General features: G+C 46.9%; 1 protein-coding gene and 1 long non-coding RNA gene across 10 annotated transcripts in view; both read right to left on the bottom strand.

Annotated features, from left to right (window-relative positions):
* Window positions 1-2,499: 2,499 nt before the first annotated feature.
* Window positions 2,500-8,262, bottom strand: LOC123595062. The gene is made up of 3 exons (XR_006711008.1): window positions 8,132-8,262; window positions 3,174-3,450; window positions 2,500-2,568 (listed from the first exon to the last, which is right to left on the bottom strand). It is a non-coding gene; the product is annotated as an uncharacterized LOC123595062 (long non-coding RNA).
* Window positions 8,263-15,158: 6,896 nt separating this feature from the next.
* The window catches only part of EGFL6 (EGF like domain multiple 6), a 71,806-nt gene continuing 63,368 nt past the window's right edge, over window positions 15,159-23,596 (bottom strand). For 4 of the 9 annotated variants that reach the window (XM_045471243.1, XM_045471247.1, XM_045471245.1 and 1 more), the window contains 3 exons: window positions 22,510-22,614; window positions 19,201-19,466; window positions 15,159-15,705 (listed from right to left, as the gene is read on the bottom strand). In XM_045471243.1, coding sequence (XP_045327199.1) covers window positions 15,595-15,705; window positions 19,201-19,466; window positions 22,510-22,614 — 482 coding nt within the window. In that variant the 3' untranslated portion in view covers window positions 15,159-15,594. Of the gene's footprint in view, window positions 15,706-19,200; window positions 19,467-21,526; window positions 22,415-22,509; window positions 22,615-23,596 lie in introns of those variants that run through there. The other 5 variants (XM_045471248.1, XM_045471244.1, XM_045471246.1 and 2 more) reach the window with 3 other exon arrangements.

Raw genomic sequence — 23,596 nt, 5'->3', positions numbered from 1 at the left:
TAAGCAAAATGTAGCATATCCATACAATGGAGTGGTATGTGGCAATAGAAATATGAAATTCTGACATATACAACATGCATGAGCCTTACAAACACTATGCTGGGTTAAAAACACAGAAGACCACAGATTGTACGATTCCATTTATACGAAATGCCCAGAATAGGCAAATCTAGAGACAGAAAATGGATTAGTGGTTGACTAGGGCTGGGGTGGACGGATGGGGCTGGGGGGGGGGGGGGGGACCCAGTGGGGTAGAATGAAAGGGGGTGGCTACCAATGGGTGTAGTTTTTCTTGGGGAAAGTGGAAAATCTTCTCTAAAGTGGACTGTGATGATGAACCGCACAGTAGAAAATATACTTAAAACCACTGAAGTGTATACACTTTAAGGAGGTTAACTGTATGGTGTATAAATTATATCTGAATAAAGTTATTTAATTTTTAATGTTTATTTTTAAATTTTTTGGGGGCGCCTGGGTGGCTTGGTCGGTTAAGCGTCCGACTTCGGCTCAGGTCATGATCTCACGGTCCGTGAGTTCGAGCCCCGCGTTGGGCTCTGTGCTGACAGCTCAGAGCCTGGAGCCTGTTTCGGATTCTGTGTCTCCCTCTCTCTCTGCTCCTCCCCTGTTCATGCTCTGTATCTCTCTGTCTCAAAAATAAATAAACATTAAAAAAAAATTAAAAAAAAAATTTTTTAAAGATGGTTTTTACATTAAAAAAATTTTTTTTAATGTTTATTTTTGAGAGAGAGAAGGAAAGAGAGAGAAAGAGAGAGAGAGAAAGAGAGAGATTGAGAGCATGAGCAGAGGAGGGGCAGAAAGAGAGGGAGACACAGAATCCGAAGCAGGCTCCAGGCTCTGAGCTGTCAGCACAGAGCCCAATGCGGGGTTCAAACCCATGAACCATGAAATCATGACCTGGGCTGAAGTCAAATGCTTAACCGACTGAGCCACCCAGGTGCCCTTATTTTTTTTATTTTTGAGAGAGAGAGTGAGACAGAATGGGAGTAGGGAGCGGCAGAGAGGGAGAGAAGGAGACACAGAATCGGAAGCAGGCTCCAGGCTCCGAGCTATTAGCACAGAGCCCGATATGGGGCTCGAATTCGTGAACCACACGATCACGACCTGAGCCAAAATTGGACGTTTAACTAAGTGATCCACCCAGGCACCCCCTGAATAAAGTTATTTAAAAACAGTATATAGAGTCTGATCCAAATTTTATTTAAAAATCACATGTTTGTTTGGGAAGACCTTTATCTCTCCTTCTAGTCTAAATGACAGACTTGTTGGATAAAGGATTCTCGGCTGCATTTTTTTTCTGTTCATCATATTGAAGATCTCCTGCCTTTCCTTTCTGGCCTGCCAAGTTTCAGTAGACAGATCCGTCACGAGTCTTATCGGTCTCCCTTTATATGTTAGAGCACGTTTATCCCTAGCTGCTTTCAGAATTCTCTCTTTATCCTTGTATTTTGCCAGTTTCACTATGATATGTCGAGGAGAAGATCGATTCAAGTTACGTCTGAAGGGAGTTCTCTGTGCCTCTTGGATTTCAATGCCTTTTTCCTTCCCCAGATCAGGGAAGTTCTCAGCTATTATTTCTTCAAGTACACCTTCAGCACCTTTCCCTCTCTCTTCCTCCTCTGGAATCCCTATTATACGGATATTGTTGTGTTTCATTGCATCACTTGGTTCTCTAATTCTCCCCTCACGCTCCTGGATTTTTTTATCTCTCTTTTTCTCAGCTTTCTCTTTTTCCATAATTTTATCTTCTGATTCACCTATTCTCTCCCCTGCCTTTTCAATCCGAGCTGTGGTTGCCTCCATTTTATTTTGCAGCTCATTTATAGCATTTTTTAGCTCCTCCTGACCCTTTCTTAGTCCCTTAATCTCTGTAGTAATAGATTCTCTGCTGTCCTCTATACGTTTCTCAAGCCCAGCGATTAATTTTATAAATATTATTTTAAATTCTTGCGCCGTTATATTGCTTAAATCGTTTTTGATTAGTTCATTAGCTGTCGCTACTTCCTGGAGTTTCTTTTGAGGAGAATTCTTCCGTTTCGTCATTTTGGATAGTCCCTGGGGTGGCGCGGAACTGCAGGGCTCTTCCCCTGTGCTGTCAGGAGTAACTTGCGTTGGTGGGCGGGGCCGCAGTCAGACCCGATGTCTGCCCCCAGCCCACCGCTGGGGCCACAGTCAGACTGGTGTATACCTCCTCTTCCCCTCTCCCAGGGGCAGGACTCACCGTGGAGTGGGGTGGCCTCTGTCTGGGCTGCCTGCACCCTGCCAGGCTTGTGGCGCTGCTTCGATGGGATCTGGCGTATTAGCCGGGGTGGATCTGCAAGGTGCACGGGGGCGGGAGGGGCAGGCTCGGCTCGCCTTGCCTTTGGTGGTCCGCTTCGGGAGGGGCCCCTCTTCCGTGGGCCTCTCGTCTACGCTTGGCTCCAGAGAGTCCGTTCTGCTAGTCTTCTGGCGGTTTTCTGGGTAAATTAAGCAGATGTGGGCGGAATCTAAGTGATCAGCAGGACGAGCTGAGCCCAGCGTCCTCCTATGCCGCCATCTTCCCCTCGAACACTAAAAATCACATGTGAAGAGAAAAGGTTGAAAATAAATACACAAAATTTTAGACAGTGACATTTTCTGAACGGTAAGATTTTAGGTGATTTTTGTTCGTTCTTTTACTCCTTCCTGTATTTTGTATGAGTATGTATTATTTTCACAACCAGAAAAGTGACTAGTCCAATATAATTTCATGGTAAACATGTATTTATAACATTTGCAAATTGGACACGGTCGGCGGATCAGTCTTCTACCTTCTCTTGGAATCAGAGTATCATACAGGTGTTACAGGACCTGTGGCTTTGCCTTCAGACCAGCAGTCAGAACGAAGTCTATTACTGAGTCTAAACCAGATGAATCTCCCCTCAAATATGAACGGTTACGTACCCTTGGTCACAGCTATGATGTTCCTACTCAAGTTCTCCCTGTGGGGCCAGCTCAAGAAATGACCAAGATTGCGAGTCTGGCATTTTTGCCATGGGAGGGAGTTGGAATGAAGGCAACCTGGGTGGTCTTTTTTTTTTTTTAATTATTTAAGACTCAGTGGGCCAGCAATTCAGGATCTTAAGTGGCTATATTTCTCATTAGCAAGAATCAGTACTTCAAGATCATTGTTTTACCTTTTTAAAATTCCACTTTGAAACACTGGAAACAGTGAAAGAGGTCTTCCTGAGAATCAAAGGCTCACTGGGGCACCTGGCTGGCTCAGTTGGTTAAGCGGTTGAGTGTTCCACTCTGGATTTCGGCTGAGGTCATCATCTAGCGGCTCACGGGACTCAGGCTTGTGTCGCGTCTGCGCGGACGGCGCTGATAGCCTGCAGCCTCCTTGGAATTCTCTCTCTCCTTCTTCCTCTGTCCTCCCCACCTAGTGCACGTGTGCAATCTCTTTCTCCCTCTCTGTGTCAAAAAAGAAAAGAAAAGAAAAGAAAAGAAAAAGGCTCAGTGGACAAAGAACAGGCAAGATAACACAGAAAAATAAAAAAATACTTGCCTTCAATGGCTGAACATTTCTCCGAACCGTCTGCCTGAGATCCTGGGATCTGGAGGATGCCTAGCAGCCCACATCACGATAAGGTCTCAAGCTGCTTAATACACTTGAACCCTCCCCACCAGCTTGTTGGCAAGTTGCCCGACAAAGAAAGAACACTCACCTGGCCTGCATCCCACATTCACTTTATATGCATCGCTACCAAAGGGATTGGGATTGAAGTTTGCCACATGTCAGCAAGGTGGTTAATAACAGACAGGCCTACAGTGCCCATGTGGAGGCTGGACAATATTTAACTCAAGCCAGAATTTCTCAACCAAGGGTCAGAGTCTCCAGGAGATTCTGAAGGAATGTGTGTCCTTTTATTTACCTCTCATTTCCTTCTTTTTCAGTTTTGATTGTGAAAAAACACACATACCCCAAGACTTAGCATCTTAGCCATTTTTCAGCGAACGGTGAAGTGACAGTAAGTACGTTCATGTTGTTGTGCAACCAACGCCCAGAGTTCTTTGCATCTTGCAAAACAAACTTTGTACCCATTAAACAACTGCCCATTCCTTCCCCCTGCGTGGCCCTTGGCCACCATCACCCTACTGTCTCTGAACGTGACTACAGGCCGCATTGAACTGGAATCATACAGCAGGTGGCCTCTTGTGTCTGGCTCATTTCACTTAGCATAACGTCCTCAAGGCTCACCTGCATGGTAGCACGTGTCCTGGCATGTGTGGTCTATACATGCAATGGAACCTTATTAAGACTGAGTCACATTCCATTGTATGCATAAAGCACATTTTACTTATCTGCTCATCTGCCAGTGGACACATGGGCTGCTTCTACCTTTTGGCCAGTGTGACTAACGCTGCCGGGAACCTGGATGTACAAATCTCTCTTCAAGACCCTGCTTTCGATGCTTTTGGGTAAATACCCAGGAATGCGATTGCTGGGTCATATGGGAATTCTATTTCCAATTTTTCGAGGAACCGCCATACTGTTTTCCATTCTCCTCTCTCTCTATATATTTTTTTCAACGTTTACTTATTTTTGGGACAGAGAGAGACAGAGCATGAACGGGGGAGGGGCAGAGAGAGAGGGAGACACAGAATCGGAAACAGGCTCCAGGCTCTGAGCCATCAGCCCAGAGCCCGACGCGGGGCTCGAACTCACGGACCGCGAGATCGTGACCTGGCTGAAGTTGGACGCTTAACCGACTGCGCCACCCAGGCGCCCCTCTCCTCTATATTTTTAACAGCATTTACATCCTGTCAAACTTTCTATACCCTCTGTGGGACAATGATGCGGATATAAAGTATTTACTGCCCCAGGACGGTATACTGTGAAAGCAACCGAGATATAAAATTTTAAGAAGTGCCACAAGGAGACAAAGTAAGCTGTGGGTCCAGTTTAGAGTTCCACAGAGCTCATTTAATAAATATTTATCACAGGGGCACCTGGCTGGCTCTGTCAGTAGACCATGAGACTCTTGATCTCGGGGTTTTGTGTTTGAGCGTTTGAGCCGCACAGTGGGGGTAGAAATGAAATACTACGGATCTCTCCAAGACATTCCCTCATGTTACCGGCCCTCCAGAGGTTTCCCTCTGCCCTCAGGACGGAGCCCGAGGTCCCCCGCCAGGCGATAAAAAGCCCCCTGACCCCCCCCAGCAGCCTCCTCTGAGACCTCAGAACCATTCACAGGCCCCGCCTATTTCACAACTCTGTGCTTCACCTCCGTAGCTCCCTGAGCCTAGCCTGATCCACACCGCGAGCGCTTCTCAGTCCTGCCTATAAACCGGAGTCATCTGGAGAAATTAGCAAAAACAAAACCGAGGCCAGGGCCCTGTCCCAGGCACCCTGGATCAGGATCCCTGAGGGTAGGCCTAGGTGCTTTCCCAGCCATCCAGGGGACTCTGAGCTGCTGCCACTGCTCTGCACATGGGCACAGGGCCCTCCCTCAATGGGACCGGCTCAGTTCTGCTGCCATCAGCCCAAAGACAGCTCCTGTCCTGCTCCTGGACTGAATGTACAGAACCGCTCTGGTTTTGGGTTTTGCTGGACGAGCCCCCTCAGGACGTGTTAAAAACACTTGCCGGGCACGGCGGTTGCGATGTTGCAAGTGTCACGATGCCCCCGACTGCCCATACTCATTCCCTCCCTTACCTCTCCACGGCAGAAGGCACCCAGTAGGGTTACTGAACAACTCTACGTGCCGTACGCGCTCCCGTCATCTCAAGCCTCACGACAACCCTGAGACAAGCATGCGGCTTATCTCCATCTTACAGGTGAGTGAGACCTGTTCAAAAACTGCAAATATTGGCAGTGGTTTTTCACGGCGTGTATCGCACTGAAAAAATGGTTTATTGTCTGCCTTGCCCACAAGACCATAAAAGAATGATGTCTGTTTCATTCACGGAGAATGCCTGGAAAACACTTGGCCAGTGCTTTACTATTTCTCAACAAATGGGGTTTTTATTAAAGGAGAAAAGAGCACCCAGGCTGCGCCCTCTCCTCTCTGCTTGTGCGCTCCCTTCTATGGAACCGCTTGCTTGTACCCACTTCCCCCAAGCCCAGTGCCTCTCGGCTGCTTCCACAGGAGACCCAATGTCACCTCAATTCTAGTTTAAAAAGTCATATAAAAGAAAAAAAACAAAACACAGCAGCACGGTGCCCACTGGGGGCTAATCGAATAGACTCCCAGTGTCAAGCATTTGGGGATAAGGAGGGTCAGGAGGGTGCAATTTCCAGAAGGGAGGGGTGTTGAGCACATCTGGCATGTCTCTTGATGATTTTGTGCCTCGATTTCCTCATCTACAAAATCAAGGAAATCCCACATCCTAGGATTAATACGGGAAATAAATGACATAGTCCTTATAAAGTCCTTAGAACCGTGCCTGTCACACAGTAGGCCTGACAATTAACACAGGACTCTAATTAAAAATCTCACATGACATGTATCTACCATAGCAGGCATTGTTTTGCAGCAAGGGGTCAGCAAATCTTTTTCTGTAAAAGGCCAGATAGGAAATATTTTAGGCTGTGCAGGCCATCCAATCTCTGTATGAACTCCTCAACTCTGCCGCAGACAATACATAAAAGAATGAATAAGGCTTTGCTCCAACAAATCTTTTTTTGCAAAGACAGGCAGGCTGGATTTAGCTGCAGGCCACAGTTTGCTGACCCCTTTCTAAAGCAGTACTGTCCGATAGGAATATAATGCAAGCCACAGATAGAATTAAAAATTTTCTAGTAACCACTTTAAAAAATAAACAGGTGCTCCTCATCTATTTTTTAAAATGGTTACACAAAATAATTAAAACTACAAAATAGGGGCACCTGGGTGGCTCAGTCGGTTAAGCGTCCGACTTCGGCTCAGGTCATGATCTCTCGGTCTGTGAGTTGGGAGCCCCACATTGGGTTCTGTGCTGACAGCCTGGAGCCTGCTTAGGATTCTGTGAATCCCTCTGTCTCTGCCCCTCCCCCACTCGAACTCTGTCTCTCTCTAAAATAAACATTAAAAAAAATACACAGGCGAAATTAATATTTTTTAAATACACAGACGAAATTAATAACATTTTGGCTCACCAGTGTATCCAAAAACACTGCTATTTCAACATGTAATTGGTAAAAACAAATGATGGATATTTTAATTCTTTTTCATACTAGCTCTCCCAAATTCGCTGTTTTACACTACCACACATCTCAATTAGGACTGGGAACATATCAAGTGCTCATTATCCTATGTAGCTAGTGGCTACCATAGTGAACAACACAGTTCTAGAGCATATGCTAATATAGATAATGCCAACATACGCACCTATAACTCCTACCTTCTGAATACGTATCGATAAGAGTTTATATAGGGCCGGCCAATAGTTGGTCCCATACATCTGTTGACTAGGTGCATAAAAAAGCTTGTAAATGTTAACTAACATTTACATGGGCAAGGTGCCCACATCTGCACATTTCTGGCCTAAACCCCGGGGAGAGGGGAGATTAAAGACAATTTCCAAAAGCCGGTAGGTAACAAATCAGCAGTAACTCAATTCTGTTTAAGCCTTTAGACCTAACATCTAGAGAAGAATTCTGTTTCTAGCCATAACCCACATACACCTCTCCACATACACAGGGAGCCCCTTCCTCTATGGAGAGAACCGAAGCCAAATATTTGGTAGGGGCGTCGCAGTTTCGGAACAGCCACTCAACACTGCGCTAGCGCCCTTTATCACGTTGGGATGATCCCTAGCACGGGTGCAGCGAGGGGAAGGGACCAGCCCGAAGACCCGCTGTGGCCCGGGTTCGGGGTTCGGGGTCCGGGGGGTGGAGCGGGGCGACAAGCAGAGCCGGCTGCAAGCCGTCCCAGTGTGCCAGCCTGGCACCCAGCACAGAAGCGGCGGAGGCCCCGAGAGATCTGCCCACCCCGGCGACTTCGGGGGGGGGGGAGGGGGAGGAAAGGACAGGATAGGGCCTACCCGACCCAGGACGCACCGAGGGCCCACCCCCACCCCGAGCAGTCGCCGGCTTCTCTGAGCACCGGCGTGCAGACACCCCGGCGAACCTAGAGCTTTGCTCACCGAGAAACCGTGAAATTCCGCTCACCGAGAAACCGTGAAATTCCGCACACCTCCGCGCCCAGAGACAGCAACCGCACACCTCCGCGCCCAGAGAGAGCTTCCGGACACCTCCGCGCCCAGAGCTTCCGGTACGCGGGCGGGACCACCAAGGCTCAACCAATCCAAGCTCGCAGACTTAGAGACCACCGCCCCTGCCCCTAGCGCCTGCGTGCTAGGTGAATGGCGCCTGCGCAGAGCGACCCGCGGCTGTGAAGCCGCGCCCCCCGCCCCCTGCCGGAGGGCAGATTTGCCTGGGCGACTGTGGGGTAGCGGGGCCTGGATTGAAAGAAATGAGCCCCAGTGATGTTTTTTAGCAGCAACCTTGTTTGAACTACTCTGCAACGCACGCTTTCCGCTTCCATTCAAGGCATTGCTGAGCTAAATGTTCACAGAACTTTGGCCAAACGTGCGATTTATTTAATGCAGTAATTAATACAAGTATTTATTGCACCCTCTAGCATACATCAGTTGATATGAAAGTAGTTCATTAAGCAGCCGTGGGTGTATCCTGCACTTCTCACCTGTACACATTCTTTCCCTGCAAGGGTTCAATAAAATCAAAGTGATGGTAAAACTAGAGACTTTAGTTTCAAAGGGCTGTCGCTCTAAGATTGTTTCTATTACAAGAACAAAGTGAGACACCTATGCATCTAATTTATTGAGTAGGCTGGGATCCATAGGGTATAAGAAGAAACCTATTTTTTCTCACCATTGCTTTGAAACCAGCTCTGTTCACTCTCTCTCTCCCGCCCCTTGGCTGCTCCTGGGCTGGAGCTTGAGGTTTGAGCAAATCCCACAGCTTTTCCAGTCACTTTCAGGTATAAAGAAACAATCTGATCAGTGTTGTGGGTTGAATAATATTCCCCCCCACCAACCACCCCGACCAAGATAGATATGTCTACCTCCTAACCCCCGAACCCTGTGAATGCAACCTTACTTGGCAAAAAAAAAGGGGGCATTTGTAGGATCTGGAGACTACACTTGAGCCAAGCAAGGGCCAGAGCTTGGAATTGGATGAGTGCCTGAAGTTTCAATATTAGATTAGGCTGGACTTTCTAACCATCTAAAAATAAGATAAGGGGGTGCCTGGGTGGCTCAGTCAGTTGGCGTCTGACTTCGGCTCAGGTCATGATCTCACGGTTTGTGGGTTTGAGCCCTGCATCGGGCTCTGTGCTGACAGCTCAGAGCCTAGAGCCTGCTTCAGATTCTGTCTCCCTCTCTCTCTCTGCCCCTCCCCCACTCTCTCTCTCTCAATAATAAACATTTAAAAATTTTTTTAAGAATTAAAAAATAAAGAAAAATAAAAAATAAAAATAAGATAAGCTTCTGGAATTCTAACAGCTCTCTTCCACTCTTGCCTTAAAGCTGAAGAGGGGTGATGGACCACGGGTGACAGAAAGTAGTGTTGGGCTCTCCATTCGGTGAGCCCCGTGCAGATGGTCTAACGTGTCTCTTTATTTTATTATTATTTTTTTAATGTTTATTTTTCTAGAGAGAGAGAGAGAGAGAGACAGAGCGTGAGTGAGGGAGGGGCAGAGAGAGAGGGAGACACAGAATCCAAAGCAGGCTCCAGGCTCTGAGCTGTCAGCACAGAGCCCGATGCAGGACTTGAACCCACAAACTGTGAGATCATGACCTGATCCGAAGTCAGACGCTTAATCGACAGAGCCACCCCGGCGCCCCTACCATGTCTCTTTAGAACCAGAGGGCACTTACACACGATGCTCAGCTTTGGGGCCCTGGGCAAAACTCTGAGTCAAGAAAAGTCTCATTTAACATCCCCTTGCACCTGTCATAATCTGTAGGTCGTTTCCATATCACTTATTCTTCTCCACGCCATTTGTCCATTTTGCCCATTTTTCTAGAATTATTCTACCATAGATTTGTGACAACAGATTAGCAGGGAAATGAAAGACCAGCACGTATGGCTTCAATCACTTGGTGGTGCATATCACAGGATGGAAATTCAGAGGCAAAGAAACATTTTATACTACTTTGTTACTAGGGATGCCTCAAAATTCCATTTAATCAGGAAAATATAGATAAGGTACAAAAAAAAAAAAAAAAGGGAAGAAAGGATGCTAATGCTCCGCAAAGACCTCTGCCTGCCTGCTCAACTGCCTCTGGCATTTCTGCTAAGAAATCTGAGCCCGCCACCTGGGATTTCATTCTGTCGGAGTTGCTTGTTGCCTGAAGGAATATAGTCCGATCCTGATGTTTGGACGGCTCTGTGAAGTGCCTCGCCTCGCTTTGGCTCTCAGGTTTTTTCATTTAAAGGGAGGTCTCTTGGGGTGCCTGGGTGGCTCAGTTGGTTAAGCCTCCGACCTCGGCTCAGGTCGTGATCTCACGGTACGTGGGTCTGAGCCCCACATCAGGGCTCTGTGCTGACAGTGTGGAGCCTGCTTGGGATTCTCTCTCTCTCTCCCCCTCTCTTTCTGCGCCTCCCCCCAAATAAGTAAACTTGAAATTAAAAAAAACCCGCGACAATATAAAGGATAACATGCTTATTCCAGGTCTTCTGAATCTTCAGGCGGAGACACATTGGGCCAGATGTGAGCCACCCAGGCGCGCCTGGAATGTGAATTCTGAGTAATGTGGAGACCAGTGCGGTGACAGTGATGTGGGCAGGCTGATCAGCAAGGGCTTTTTTCCCATAGCTCTGCTTCCGGCCTTGAAGCCCATTTCCAAAGTTGGATTGCTGGTTTTCCCACGCGCCTGCACGCTCCTGTCTCCTTGCCGTAACTCCCCTTAATGCAGCCGTGTGACTTGAGGGCCACCTACTACCTGACAGCACATGATGCTGAGACTGCCTTATTCCTCGTCCCTTGTATCGAAGCATAGGCAGAGACCAGCAGCCTGGGGCAGGACAAGTACACAGGGGTGAGATGGGAAATAATGAAAGGTCTGCAAGATTGGCTTCTTCAAGATCTCAGGGGTGACCGAACTGGAAGGTTCTAGGCCCCCAGAAAGAGGCACGGGTTCACAAGACACCGGGGAGGGGAGAAATGGAGCAGAGAGGCAGCAGGAGATACTGAAGACGGCCCTCTTTGCGGTTTGCCCCCGCGGCGGCCACACACACACACACACACACACACACACACACACACGGTCACCCCCCGGCTGCCACGAGAGGGCGCTGCCAGAACTCGGAGAAGGATCCGAAAAACGAACGCTGGCAAGAAGTGTCTCCTATCCAGCAGGAGAGCCGTGTGACTGCAGCTTGGACCCACGAGGGAAAAGATTTTAGAAGGACAGTGACAGGACTGGGAAAGGGGGATGTAGAAGCTTTCACGGGCGTCCAGAAGGACCAGCACATGTGGGAGAGGTGAGGGGTTCCTGGCTTTCTGAGCAGCAGGCCTCATCCGCCTCGAAACGCCAATACAGTTTACCTTCAGCAAACAGCTTGGTGTCCAGCGTCCGCGGGTATCCTGGGTGGCAAGCCAGGGGACATCCCCAACGTAAGAGGCACCGGTGGCTGGACTATACACGAGCCTGTGGGACTTCAGTTATAGCCCGCCTGGTGTTGAGAGGTGAATTCACTCGGGTGTCCCAAGTCAACCGGCACAGATAGGTGGGGTTCATCTTAACCGGGAGAGGGGTGACACTTTTATTTTCTAAGGTACGTTTTTATTGAAGTAGAACCCATACGTAGAAATGCCGGTGCACAGGTCGTAAGTGTACTGCTCAATGATTTTCACAAAGCGTGGCCAACCAAAAAGCATCAAGAAACAGAATGACCGGGCCTCCAGATGTCCCCCGTCGGGCTTCCCCCCTCCACCAACACCCCCTTGGAGGGCAAACCTTCTGGCCACAAGGAGGCTTTTCTCAACCCCTAGAGCAGAAAACCCCAGCGTCATTCAGTACCCCTCCCTGCGTACGGCAAAGGCCCCGCCGTGTTCTCAAAGTCAACTTGGTGCTTTAGTCAGTCATGGACGTTGAGCCTCAGAGAGGAGGCAGAAATGGGGACTGGCGCCACTGTTATTTCAATGTGTTAATAGGAAGCCCTGAGACTGGAGGATGTGGGACGTCCTGGTGAATGTTACTCAGCCCGAGCCAGCAAGCAGGCAAGCACCGTTCGGTGGTCACTCGGGCAGCGCTCAGGATCCGCGAAAGGTTGAAGGTCCTGGTTTCGCTGAAGAACCAGCCTGCACAATGTGTCATTCTTTGTAACACTGCTTAGCAAGCCCGGTGACGGGATAGACGAAAGGCTGTGGGTTGATGCGCACTGGCACTCCGCGTGGTGGCTGTGGTGGAAGGACACAAGAGCATGGGCCTTGGGGAGCGTTGGCAAGAGGGTCTTTGAAGGGATGGTGCGCCTTAGGGTCTAAGTTATGTTTTATTAGAGAGGAGAGTCAAGATACGAGGAAGCCAAGAGAGGGGCAGAAAATGAAGATCTCAAGGGAATGGGGCTTTCAAAGAGTCCAAAGGATAAGTGGGGGGATGATTAAAAGCCAGAGAAACTAGAGAGTGTGATGTTGGAGTTCAAGTTCAGAGGTGATGATCAAGTCCAACGGGGCAGCCACGGTGCAGTGACCGGGGAGATGACGGTAAGTGGAACAGAGGCCCACGAACGGTGAGGCTGGGACACTGGACGGGTCATCTGCATAGATGTCGCCACGTTGGTTGATGGCAATGGCAAGGGAGGCCAGAGAGGGCTGTAGAGCGATTTAACCGGACCCTTAAGGATCGGTGGTTTTTACACGGAAGCAGAGAAATGAGAGATTGTGAACAAGAGGGGATCAACCGGGTGCCACCTTCCACTGGACCCTGCATGTGGGCAGTGTAGGACGATGAGCAGGGCTCACTGGATAAGGCTGCAAGGGGAGAGGTAGCCCGGGGACATAGAGGACACCATAGCCCGTTGGCCGGAATTCAAAACAATATTTTGCTATTTCAGGATCCAAAAAGTTAGTCCCCCGAGATGATGGTCTTGTGGTGGAAATGGCAGGGGTAAGCCCCCAGGGGTCAGGGAAGAGTAGTCACCAGAGTCTGGATTGTGCTTTGTTTGAAATCCCAGATAGGCCAAGAGAGGGTTCAGTTTCTCTCACTTAATAAAATGTTGGACCGTGACTGGTTTGGGACAGGGATAGAGATGCCACAGTGTCATCAGGGACCCAGGCGTCTTCCAGCTACGTGCTCCTCCACAAGGTATGGTCCTGGACCTCATGATCACAAGGTAGCTCACAGAGCTCCTGCCCTCACGACCACATTGCAGGAAGGAAGGAGGCGGAAGAGGAATGGCGAGAGGGGCTTCCAACTGAAAGACCTCTTTTTTTTTAAATTTTTTATTTTTTTAATGTTTTTATTTTTGAGACAGAGAGAGACAGAGCATGAATGGGGGAGGGGCAGAGAGAGAGAGGGAGACACAGAATCGGAAGCAGGCTCCAGGCTCTGAGCCATCATCAGCCCAGAGCCCGACACAGGGGTCGAACTCACGGACCGTGAGATCGTGACCTGAGCTGAAGTTGGACGCTTAACCGACTGAGCCACCCAGGCGCCCCTGACAGCCCTCTTTAATGACTCTTCCTTGAAGCTCCACCAGTGACTTCAGCAGGCTCTCCCACCTTAAAGAGAGGCTGTGTATACATATATATTTATATGTTTCTACTTGTAAGGCGAAATTCGAAAATGGATATTGGGTAGGCAACTTTAAGTCTCTGCTACAGCTCCTAGAGAGACATGAAATGCTATTATTTAATTCAACTTAACTCAGCCTTGGGCAATGATTCTCTACCTGTAGAGAACATGATTCCCAGGCTTCCCTATTTCGTTTCGGGTTCAACATCTCTTCCTTTAACCTGGATCACCGGGGCACTGGTCCTTCGCTGTAAGTTCTCCCTCCTATCTTCCTTTATTCTAAGCCATAACTATGCTCTCCAACTTCCTTGGTCATTGAAGAAACAGGGGTTCTTTTTCAAGTTCTACCACAGTATTAGAAACCACCTGTATCTGTTAGCTCTTGCTGTGTAACAAACAACCCCAAATCTTAGCATCTTAAAACAACCATCTTATTATGTCTCACAGTTCTGCAGGCTGATGTGACTTAGCTAGAAACCTCTTCATCTGGTCTCACTAGAAACACTTATTTTGGGGGTTTTCATACCTAGCAGTTATCCTAACAGATACAACCACAGCCCTTGGAGACTATATGCCAAAATCCCTTCACACTAAAGGAAAACAACGCTTTCCTCTACCATCTTAAAAGGTTGTATGTGTTGGTTATATTAAAGAGAACACTGTTGGGAAAAGGTTACTAAATTGGGGGGGGGGGGAAGGATCACTACAAGTTTCAGTTTAAAAAAACTTTGGGGCGCCTGGGTGGCTCATTTGGCTAAGCGCCGACTTCGGCTCAGGTCACGATCTCGTGGTTCGTGGGTTCGAGCCCCGCGCCGGGCTCTGTGCTGACAGCTCAGAGCCTGGAGCCTGCTTCGGATTTTGCGTCTCCCTCTCTCTCTGCCCTTTCCCTGCTCATGGTCTGTCTCTCTCTCTCAAAAATACAATAAACATTAAAATTAAAAATAAAAATAAACTTTAAGAGTGAGGCTATAAACATTAAAGATTAGTAAGGAGGCCATTTTCTCTCTTTCCTTCATCCTACAGCTCAATGCCTTCATTGCTTTAGGGGGTAACAAATATCTGGGGAACCTTCTGTTTGGGAGCTGTCCTGGACCCAGAATCTAAAAACGTAATATACGTTCATCCTCAGGGGAATATACTCAAGATTCATTACCACACAAAGCTGTTCTTGAATCTGGAAGAAAAGAGAAACAGAAAAGAAGGCACTGGTCTTTCTTCTGTATCCTGGTATTTGCATGATTTCATTTTAGGGATTTCTCTGAGGCCTTGCGTTCAAGAACGGAAGCTAATGTGCATTGCACTTATGAGGCCTAAAAAAGCAGTCGTGTGCTCCCAGAAAAGGAAGTAATTTTATGAATTTTTAAGAATGCAAAGTATTTCCAACGAAAATGAATAAAACCCCCATTTTCCAGGAAAGCAAATAATTATACACGTAATGAAACACAGCATCAAAAACTCATTTTCTTACTTAGGAAAACTTAAACCACGACACAAGGTACTTATTTGAACGTCATTACAAAGAATTTAAATGTACAAGCTTGGCTATAAAAGATCAGGCTAAGCCGCTTAGGTAAAAACCTATCTGTGACGTCACAGTTTCCAAGGAGTGCCAGAAAAGTCAAACAAAGAAACAATCCCCTGTAGTCTTTGTTGTCGTTTGTTTTTATACTTCTAAAAGCACAGTGGCACTACATTTGAAGCAACTCTTGGCACGTCTTATACAAGCAAGGCGTGTGACAAGAATGTTTCTGTTGGTACGTTACAACTTTTCAGTTTGTATTTCTAAAGTGGGGGAATCTATGGTGTAATATCAGAAAACAGAGAACTGACATAAAAAGCCGAATATAAAGATGCAAAAGACCACGGTCACATTCAACCATTCACAGATAACAGGCGATCTGGACATAAGCCTGAAACCAGAAAGACGCCGTCCACTGCAATTTCTCCGGCTTTTCCCCTGCCACGCTCTGCTTCAAAAATGATCTAATAACGGAGAAGATATAAAATAATTACTTTCAACTTCCAAGTCAAAGATATACTCAAACTATTTAATAGCTATTAAAGAGGCTTGAACGCGGGAGCCTGGCTGACGTAGTCGGTCGAGCATGAGACTTCTGATCTTGGGTTGTGAGTTCGAGCCCCACCTTGGGCACAGAGATTACTTAACAATAAAAGGACTGAACTCATCAGCCCTATTGCATAGGAACAGGCTTTGACATTGCATGCATAGTAATGTGTTTTCCAGATGCCAGTATCTACACTGAGCGGGTTATAGTCAGAGAAAACTGGGTCACTGCACCACCTAGAAGAATCTGGACAGCCCTGAAGAGCGGAGAAGGGTATGGTTGAAGAGGAAATTTTGGAATTCCCATTTAAAGAAAATAAAAAGCAAAAATGAAAAAATCACGTGGTTTTCTTTTCCAAAACCAGGCTAGAAGAAATTTAACCTTCCCTGTGAACATCTAATGTAAAACCGAACGGTTGAAAGAGAATTATTTTGATATATTCAGATTTTGGGAGTTCGTAGTCGTATGGTTATTTTTCCGAAAACATTGGCTTTAATATTGGAAATTAGTGGGAATGTCGTTGTTTTCAAATGTTGAAAAATGTTTGCTAATAGGCCATAATCATTTTCACCTATGATAAAGTAGATCAAATTAAATATCTATTATCTATTAATAATCAAAAGAGAAGCAAACTTCCTTATGTTGTAGAAATACTAAAAAAAATTTATCTCTAAATTGGACAAAAACTGACAGGAGTGACTCACTGAACAAAATGAAAGACAGACAGTTACTACTTTATATTCATTCGTCCAACAATATTTAGAAAGAAATATTATGAAAATAAATGACAGCTGACTGATAGTTTTTCTTTTTTGCCCGTTACCACAACTTTTTAAAACATATCTTGGCTATCATAAGTAATCCTGCAATAAACTGAGGCTGCATATATCTTTCCAAATTAGTATTTTTGGTTTTCTTCGGGTAAATACCCAGGTGTGAAATTACTGGGTCATATATGGGAACGCTGTTTTCAATTGTTTCAGGAATCTCCACACCGTTTTCCACACTGGCTGCCACCAGTTTGCCTTCCCACCAACACGGCACACAGGTTCCTTTCTCTCTGCATCCTCACAAATACTTTTCGATTTTAGCCACTGTGACGGGTGTGGGGCGGTATCTCATGGTGGTTTTGACTTGCATTTCCCTGATGGGTGATGCTGAACATCTTTTCATGTGCCCGTTGGCCATCTGTAGGTTTTCTTTGGAGAAATGTCTTTTCACGTCTTTTACCCATTTTTTAATTGGATTATTTGGGGATTTTTTTTGGTGTGGAGTTTTAGAAGTTCGTTATATATTTTGGGTACTAACACTTTACTGGATGTCGTCTGCAAACATCTCCCATCTAGTAGGTTGTCTTTTACTTTTTTGTTGATTATTATTTCCTTTGCTGTGCAGAAACTTTTTATCTTGATGTAGTCCCAATAGTATATATGTGCTTTTGTTTCCTTTGCCTTAGGAGACATATCTAGAAAAATGTCGCCATGGCCGATGTCAGAGAAATTACTGCTTGTGCTCTCTTCTAGGGCTTTTTGGTTTCAGGTCTCACGTTTGGGTTTTTAGATCACTCTGAGTTTATTTTTGTGTATGGTGTAAGAAAGTGATCCAGTTGAATTCTTTTTTTTTTTTAATAAAGATTTTTTTTTTAACATTTATTTATTTTTGAGAGACAGAGAGAGACAGAGTATGAGCAGGGAAGGGGCAGAGAGAGAGGGAGACACAGAATTTGAAGCAGGCTCCAGGCTCCGAGCTGTCAGCACAGAACCCAACATGGGGCTTGAACCCACAAACTGCGAGATCATGACCTGAGCCAAAGTCGGACACCTGACCGACTGAGCCACCCAGGGGCCCCAATTCTTTTTTTTTTTTTTTTAGTTTATTTATTTACTTTGAGAGAGACAGAAAGAGAGAGAGAGAGAGAGAGGCAGAGAGAAAGAGGGAGAGAGAGAATCCTAAGCAGGTTCTGCGTGGTCAGGGGCAGAGCCCGACACAGGGCTCGATCTCACAAACCATGAGCTGAAACCAAGAGTTAGATGCTTAACCAACTGAGCCACCCAGGTGCCCTGGTCCAGTTTAATTCTTTTGCATACAGCTGTCCAGTTGCCCCCAACACCATTAAGAGACTATCTTTTCTCCATTGTATATTCTTGTCTCCTTTGTCATAGATGAATTGACCACGTAAGTGTGGGCTTATTTCTGGGCTCTCTATTCTGTTCCGTTGATCTATGTGTCTATTTTTGCCAATACCACCCTGTTTGGATATCTTGAGCCCTGGGATTATAATACCTCCAGCTTTGTTCCTCTTTTTCACGATCACTTGGTCTAGTTGAGGTCTTTTGTGGCTCCATACAAATTTTAAGATTATATGTTCTAGTTTTGTGAAAAATGGTATTGGTATCCCGGTAAGGGGTGCGTTAAATCTGTGGGGTGCTTTGGGCAGGAGGGACATTTTAACAGTAGTCTCCCAGTCCATGAGAATGGAATATCTTTCCATCTGTTTGTGTCATCTTCCACTTTCTTTTCTCAATGTATTATAGTTTTCAGAGTACAGGCCTTTCACCTCCTTGGCTAAGCTTATTTCTAGGTATTTTGTTATTTTTGGTGTAATTGTAAACAGGTCAGCTCTTTTGAAGTTTTGTTTATTTATTTTGAGAAAGAGCGTGCGCACGAGGGAAACAAAAAGAGAGAGAGAGGCAGGGGGAGAGAGAGAATCCCAAGCAGGCTCGGCACCGTCAGCATGGAGCCTGATGCAGGGCTCGAACTCATGAACCATAAGATCATGACCTGAGACGAAATCAAGAGTCAGACGCTTGGGGCGCCTGGGTGGCTCCGTCGGTGAAGCGTCCGACTTCGTCTCAGGTCACGATCTCCCGGTTCGTGGGTTCAAGCCCCGCGCCGGGCTCTGTGCTGACAGCTCACGGCCTGGAGCCTGCTTCGGATTCTGTGTCTCCCCCTCTCTCTGGCCCTCCCCCGCTCACACTCTGTCTCTGTCTCTCTCAAAAGTGAATGAACATTAAAAAAAAAATAAGTAAAATAAAAGTAAGAAACAAACACTTAAAAAAACTGACCCTGCAGCTTCCACTCATCGTGATCAGTGCTGGGCACAGAATGAATGAGCAAGACATTCTTTTACATATTAAGTTACACATGTAAAATTAGAGTCTGGTTTGGGAGGACGCGGGTGAGGAGCCGGACACACAAACGGATCATTTCCGTGACACGTGAGGGGCACGCAGCTGACGGGTGTTATCGCGAGCTGCGCTGCTTAGCCGCCTGGCCTATTTTGCTCCAGAATATAAACTCTCGAAGTATAGGGAAAAAGCCTCGCTCATCTTTAGGGCCCCGCCGCCCCTCTGTTTGTTGAGTCACTGCAAGAGAATGTCAGTATCCCATGTGACACTGGTTTTCCACTTACACTTTTGGTAGTGCTGATCCCTTGCTCCAACTGAATTTTCCCCGTCTTCCACCTTTCGTCCTTGCTCCTGGTCTCCTCCCATGCCAGGGCGTTGTTACTGCTTTTCACAAACACTCGAAGTTTCCCGACTTTGTCTCCGGCCAGCCGGTAATCAAAGAGCAAACAGAAGTTGCTCTGGGGCCGCAGGTCCGGGAGCAGGAGTTTCAGGCGGCCGATGTCCTTCTTACGGCCTGCCAGGGCCGGAACTGCCATATAGTAGCCAACAGCTTCAAGAGAAGAAAAATGCGCAGTTAACGAGGCCATTGTAAAGGGTCTGGCTACGGGGTATAGAATAGCACAGAAGATGAATGATAACCGGATTCAAAATCTTAAAAAAAACACATAGGGGGCGCCTGAGTGGCTCAGTTAGTTAAGCGTCTGACTCCGGCTCAAGTCACGATCTCGTGGTGCGTGGGTTCGAGCCCCGCCTCGGGCTCTGTGCTGACAGCTCGGAGCCGGGAGCCTGCTTCAGATTCTGTGTCTCCCTCTCTCTCTCTGCCCTTCCCTGCTCCTGCTCTGTCTCTCTCGCTGTCTCAAAAAGAAATAAACATTAAAAAAACAAAAAACCATTTTTTATAAAAAACAAAATGAAAAAAAAAAAAAAAAAAAAGAATAATAGTCTCCTGTAGGGAAAGCTGAAGTCTCTCTCATTTCCAACACAGGAAAAACAATTTCATGCTAAAATGGATTTTAGGGATCACAGAGCTGAAATCCTTTGTGGTACGGAAAGGGAAAGCGAAGGCTAGACAAACGGAGGAATCTGTCCACATACACAAAGCGTGGTGGTAAGCAGAGACGGGGTAAGAATCTAATGAAATAGTCTTTTGGCACTGTAGGTAATTTGCAGCTGATGGAGAACTCGTGTTCCAGAACTTTCCACCTTGGTTGTTTGAACCTTGGACTGCATTTTCCCACAGAGTCAATGAGATGTATGACGGCCAGCTCCTTAGGTAGGGTGGTATTTAATCCACAACATACATGAATTTGTCCTAATGGTTTCATGGAGCTCAACTACCGCCTGTAACATATCAGTCCGAGTTCCGATTGAGGAATGGAACACACCTCCTTCTATTTCTAAGATCCATGTCCTAAGTAGAGCTCATCTTCAGTCCTTTGCCTGTGGCTTTGACGAACCTGGGCAAAAAACTCTCAGGGAATGGGAGTCTAAAGAAGTTGACGAAAAGAAAGAATTCGTACGGAAGCCAGGAGGAATGCATTGGGGGTAGGGGGTGGGGGCCCGGAGTCTTCTGCTAGTATATTCCCAGCGTCACTTGAAGGACCCAGGTTGACCTTGCCTTAGTTTTCACTGGACTCAGAGACTGTCTGGTCTTTTCCCCAGCTGCTCAGGTTGCCTGATTCAGCAAATAAAGATACAGGATGCTCAGGAGAGCTTGAATTTCAGATAAACAACCTGTCTGAGGGGCGCCTGGGTGGCTCAGTCGGTTGAGTGGCCGACTTCGGCTCAGGTCATGATCTCGCGGTCAGTGGGTTCGAGCCCCGCGTCGGGCTCTGTGCTGACAGCTCAGAGCCTGGAGCCTGTTTCAGATTCTCTGTCTCCCTCTCTCTGACCCTCCCCCGTTCATGCTCTGTCTCTCTCTGTCTCAAAAATAAATAAATGTTAAAAAAAAAAAAAACAAAAACAACAACCTGAGATGGACTAAAAAGTATTCTCCTGCTAATCTGAAACGTAGGCATCCTACACTTTAGCCACTGCCACTCCACCAGCGACACCCTCTCTTCTGTGACCCACCGGGGCAGATTTCCCTACTCTCTCCCCTAAAGCCCATTTTGATTTGTCCTTGAGATTTTATCCTTCTAGAAATGCTGATTCATCCCACGTTTCCTCAGGGAAAGACGAGCCCACCTAGAGATCTGAACGGGGCGCAGGGTGGGGAAGAACGAACGATTTGAGTGACACAAAGGCTGGGAAGCCTGAGGCCATTTGTGAATCGCGTTTGCAAACAGGGGACTTTCCATTGCTGGAAAACTCCACATGAAGACCCTGCTGACTGTGTGAGCTGTCAAGATTCTGGAATAACCTACGGGCTCCCTGTATGATGTGGCTCTGGCGGATAGAAACTTGGAGATGTCATGATGGAAGACAGGAGAAATGCAAGTTAGCTATTGACCAGACAGGCTCTCCCAAGATATATGGTCTTGGGACTGGTTAAACCTGCCTTGAATCTTGGGCGATAGTTCTACTCACACAACTTGCTGCGTGAGATGTACCCCCTCTACCCTAATCTCAAGTTTTGCAAGGAATTTTTGTTGGGGGATATCCAGGCAAGGTCAAAGGGAGGAACTAGTCTAGAGGAAGGGTCCAGGAGAAGGAGCTTGTAACTGAGGGCTGAACTTGTAGATTCCCAAATAAATAAATGGATTGGTAAGAAAGTCGAGTCCCCAGAGTTGTCTCTACCTACACCTCTACGTGTCAGCCTCAGGAGACAGGGCCTCGATTTATGCTCCAAGTGGGTTGTATCAGCCAAAATGCTCTACCCAAGGGGAAAGCTAGGGCCCATCAATAGTGTTTAAGCAAGAAGTGGAAAGTGCTAGAATTCCACAGCTCAGAGCTGAAGTCGAGAAAAATCCCAGGGTAAGCGGCCAGAAAGGAATCTGCGAGCGACAGAGGGGAACATTCAGTCCAGAGGTTCAGGTTGCTGACCTGATGCTCATCATGGTGTTGCTACTTCGAGGGGTGGCTTCACTAAAACTTCAGGTTTAGGCAGAGGTCATATGTCCTTTCCAGATTTATTTCCCCACAAAAAGCAAAACAGAAACTACAGAGCACCACGAGCTGCCAAACTGGGGAAAAGAACAGCTTCTTTCTACCCTTCCCCCAATACTCTTAAAATGTACATGAACTCTTGGGCCCTGGCTGGCTCACTTGGTAGAGCATGTGGCTCTTGAGCTCGGGGTCATGAGTTTGGGCACTACGTTGGGCGCAGAGATTACTGAAAAAATAGGGTTTTTTTCTTTATAAGTCAAAAATGTTCATGAGTTCTAACATCTGTCTCTCGGCAGCAGGAGTGACTGGAAAAGTTTTGCTAGAACATCCTGTATGTGGGTGGGTGGGGGCAAGAGGGATAAGGCGGGACACAGATACTGAACCAACGGAGCCATTCATCGGGGCAGACTTCGGAAGGTCTAGAAGTTTCCAAAGGTGACAAACGCTGACCTAACGAGAGATAGGAATTAATAACCCTCCGTCACTGGAGAGCCTTCTTTACCTGTACGGAGGACAGAGCACACGAAACAGTAAACTCCAAATACCATTATCTCGATCAGCAGGATTCCAGTCAAAGTCATCTTCTATATCCTGTTTCCAGTCACAGACCCCGTGCTCAAAGCTGCAGTCAACTGAGATATTTAAATCTGCTAAGAAAAAGGGTACATTGTATAATCACGAAGAGTATTAGAAGCACGTCTGACATTTGGAGCTTTGGAAGGAAATGCCATATTTTCAGCTGTTGAGCATCGAGCTAAGCTACTCCATGGTATTGTTGCGTCCGCAACCATCTGGTTTGGCCAGACAGCCTACGGGGTTCTAAAACGGACTTTTGCCCCTCTTGCAGGTGCGAGCCCTAGAGAACAGCCTGCTGAGTCACAAGCTAATTAAGTTCCTAATATGACTTCCCAACAGCCCTTGTAGATAAGATTCCCTTGGGACTCACCAAGACCCAGATCTTTCTGGTTTGAACGGACCAATCCACTAATAAAGGCCTGTGCTCTAGGTCCCGCCTCTCTCTCTAAGCACCCTGCCTCAACTTCCCTGTGTGGCCCTCGAGGCGTGCCATGCTCCTACAGGACCTGCGAGTAATAAACTTCTCTATCTTAATTTCTCTTGTGGTCTTTTGTTGAGCCATCTGGCACCCGGGGAGCTCTACCTGACAAATATTAATTTAACAAAATCATAACAACGGCATGGATGGAGTACAGATCACGGCCACTGAAATGGCCTTAAGGACAGTGTCAAACCAGATACTGCTTCAATTTAAACCTGTGAAGTCCTTATGGCCAAATTCTGTTGTGATCTTAAATAAAGTAGAAGTAGGGGCGCCTGGGTGGCTCAGTTGGTTAAGCGTCCGACTTCGGCTCAGGTCACGATCTCACGGTCCGTGAGTTCGAGCCCCGCATCAGGCTCTGGGCTGATGGCTCAGAGCCTGGAGCCCGCTTCCGATTCTGTGTCTCCCTCTCTCTCTGCCCCTCCCCTGTTCATGCTCTGTCTCTCTCTGTCTCAAAAATAAATAAACGTTAAAAAAAAAATTTTTTTTTAAAAATAAAGTAGAAGCAAAACCAAAAACTTAAAAAAAAAAAAAAAAAAGTAATGGGCAAGAGCCCCGTGAGCAAAGTGAGACAG

Source organism: Leopardus geoffroyi, chromosome X (genome assembly GCF_018350155.1).
Source record: "Leopardus geoffroyi isolate Oge1 chromosome X, O.geoffroyi_Oge1_pat1.0, whole genome shotgun sequence".
Lineage (NCBI taxonomy): Eukaryota > Metazoa > Chordata > Mammalia > Carnivora > Felidae > Leopardus > Leopardus geoffroyi.
Note: the sequence above shows the minus strand (reverse complement) of the source record. Positions and strands in the feature narration are given on the sequence as shown.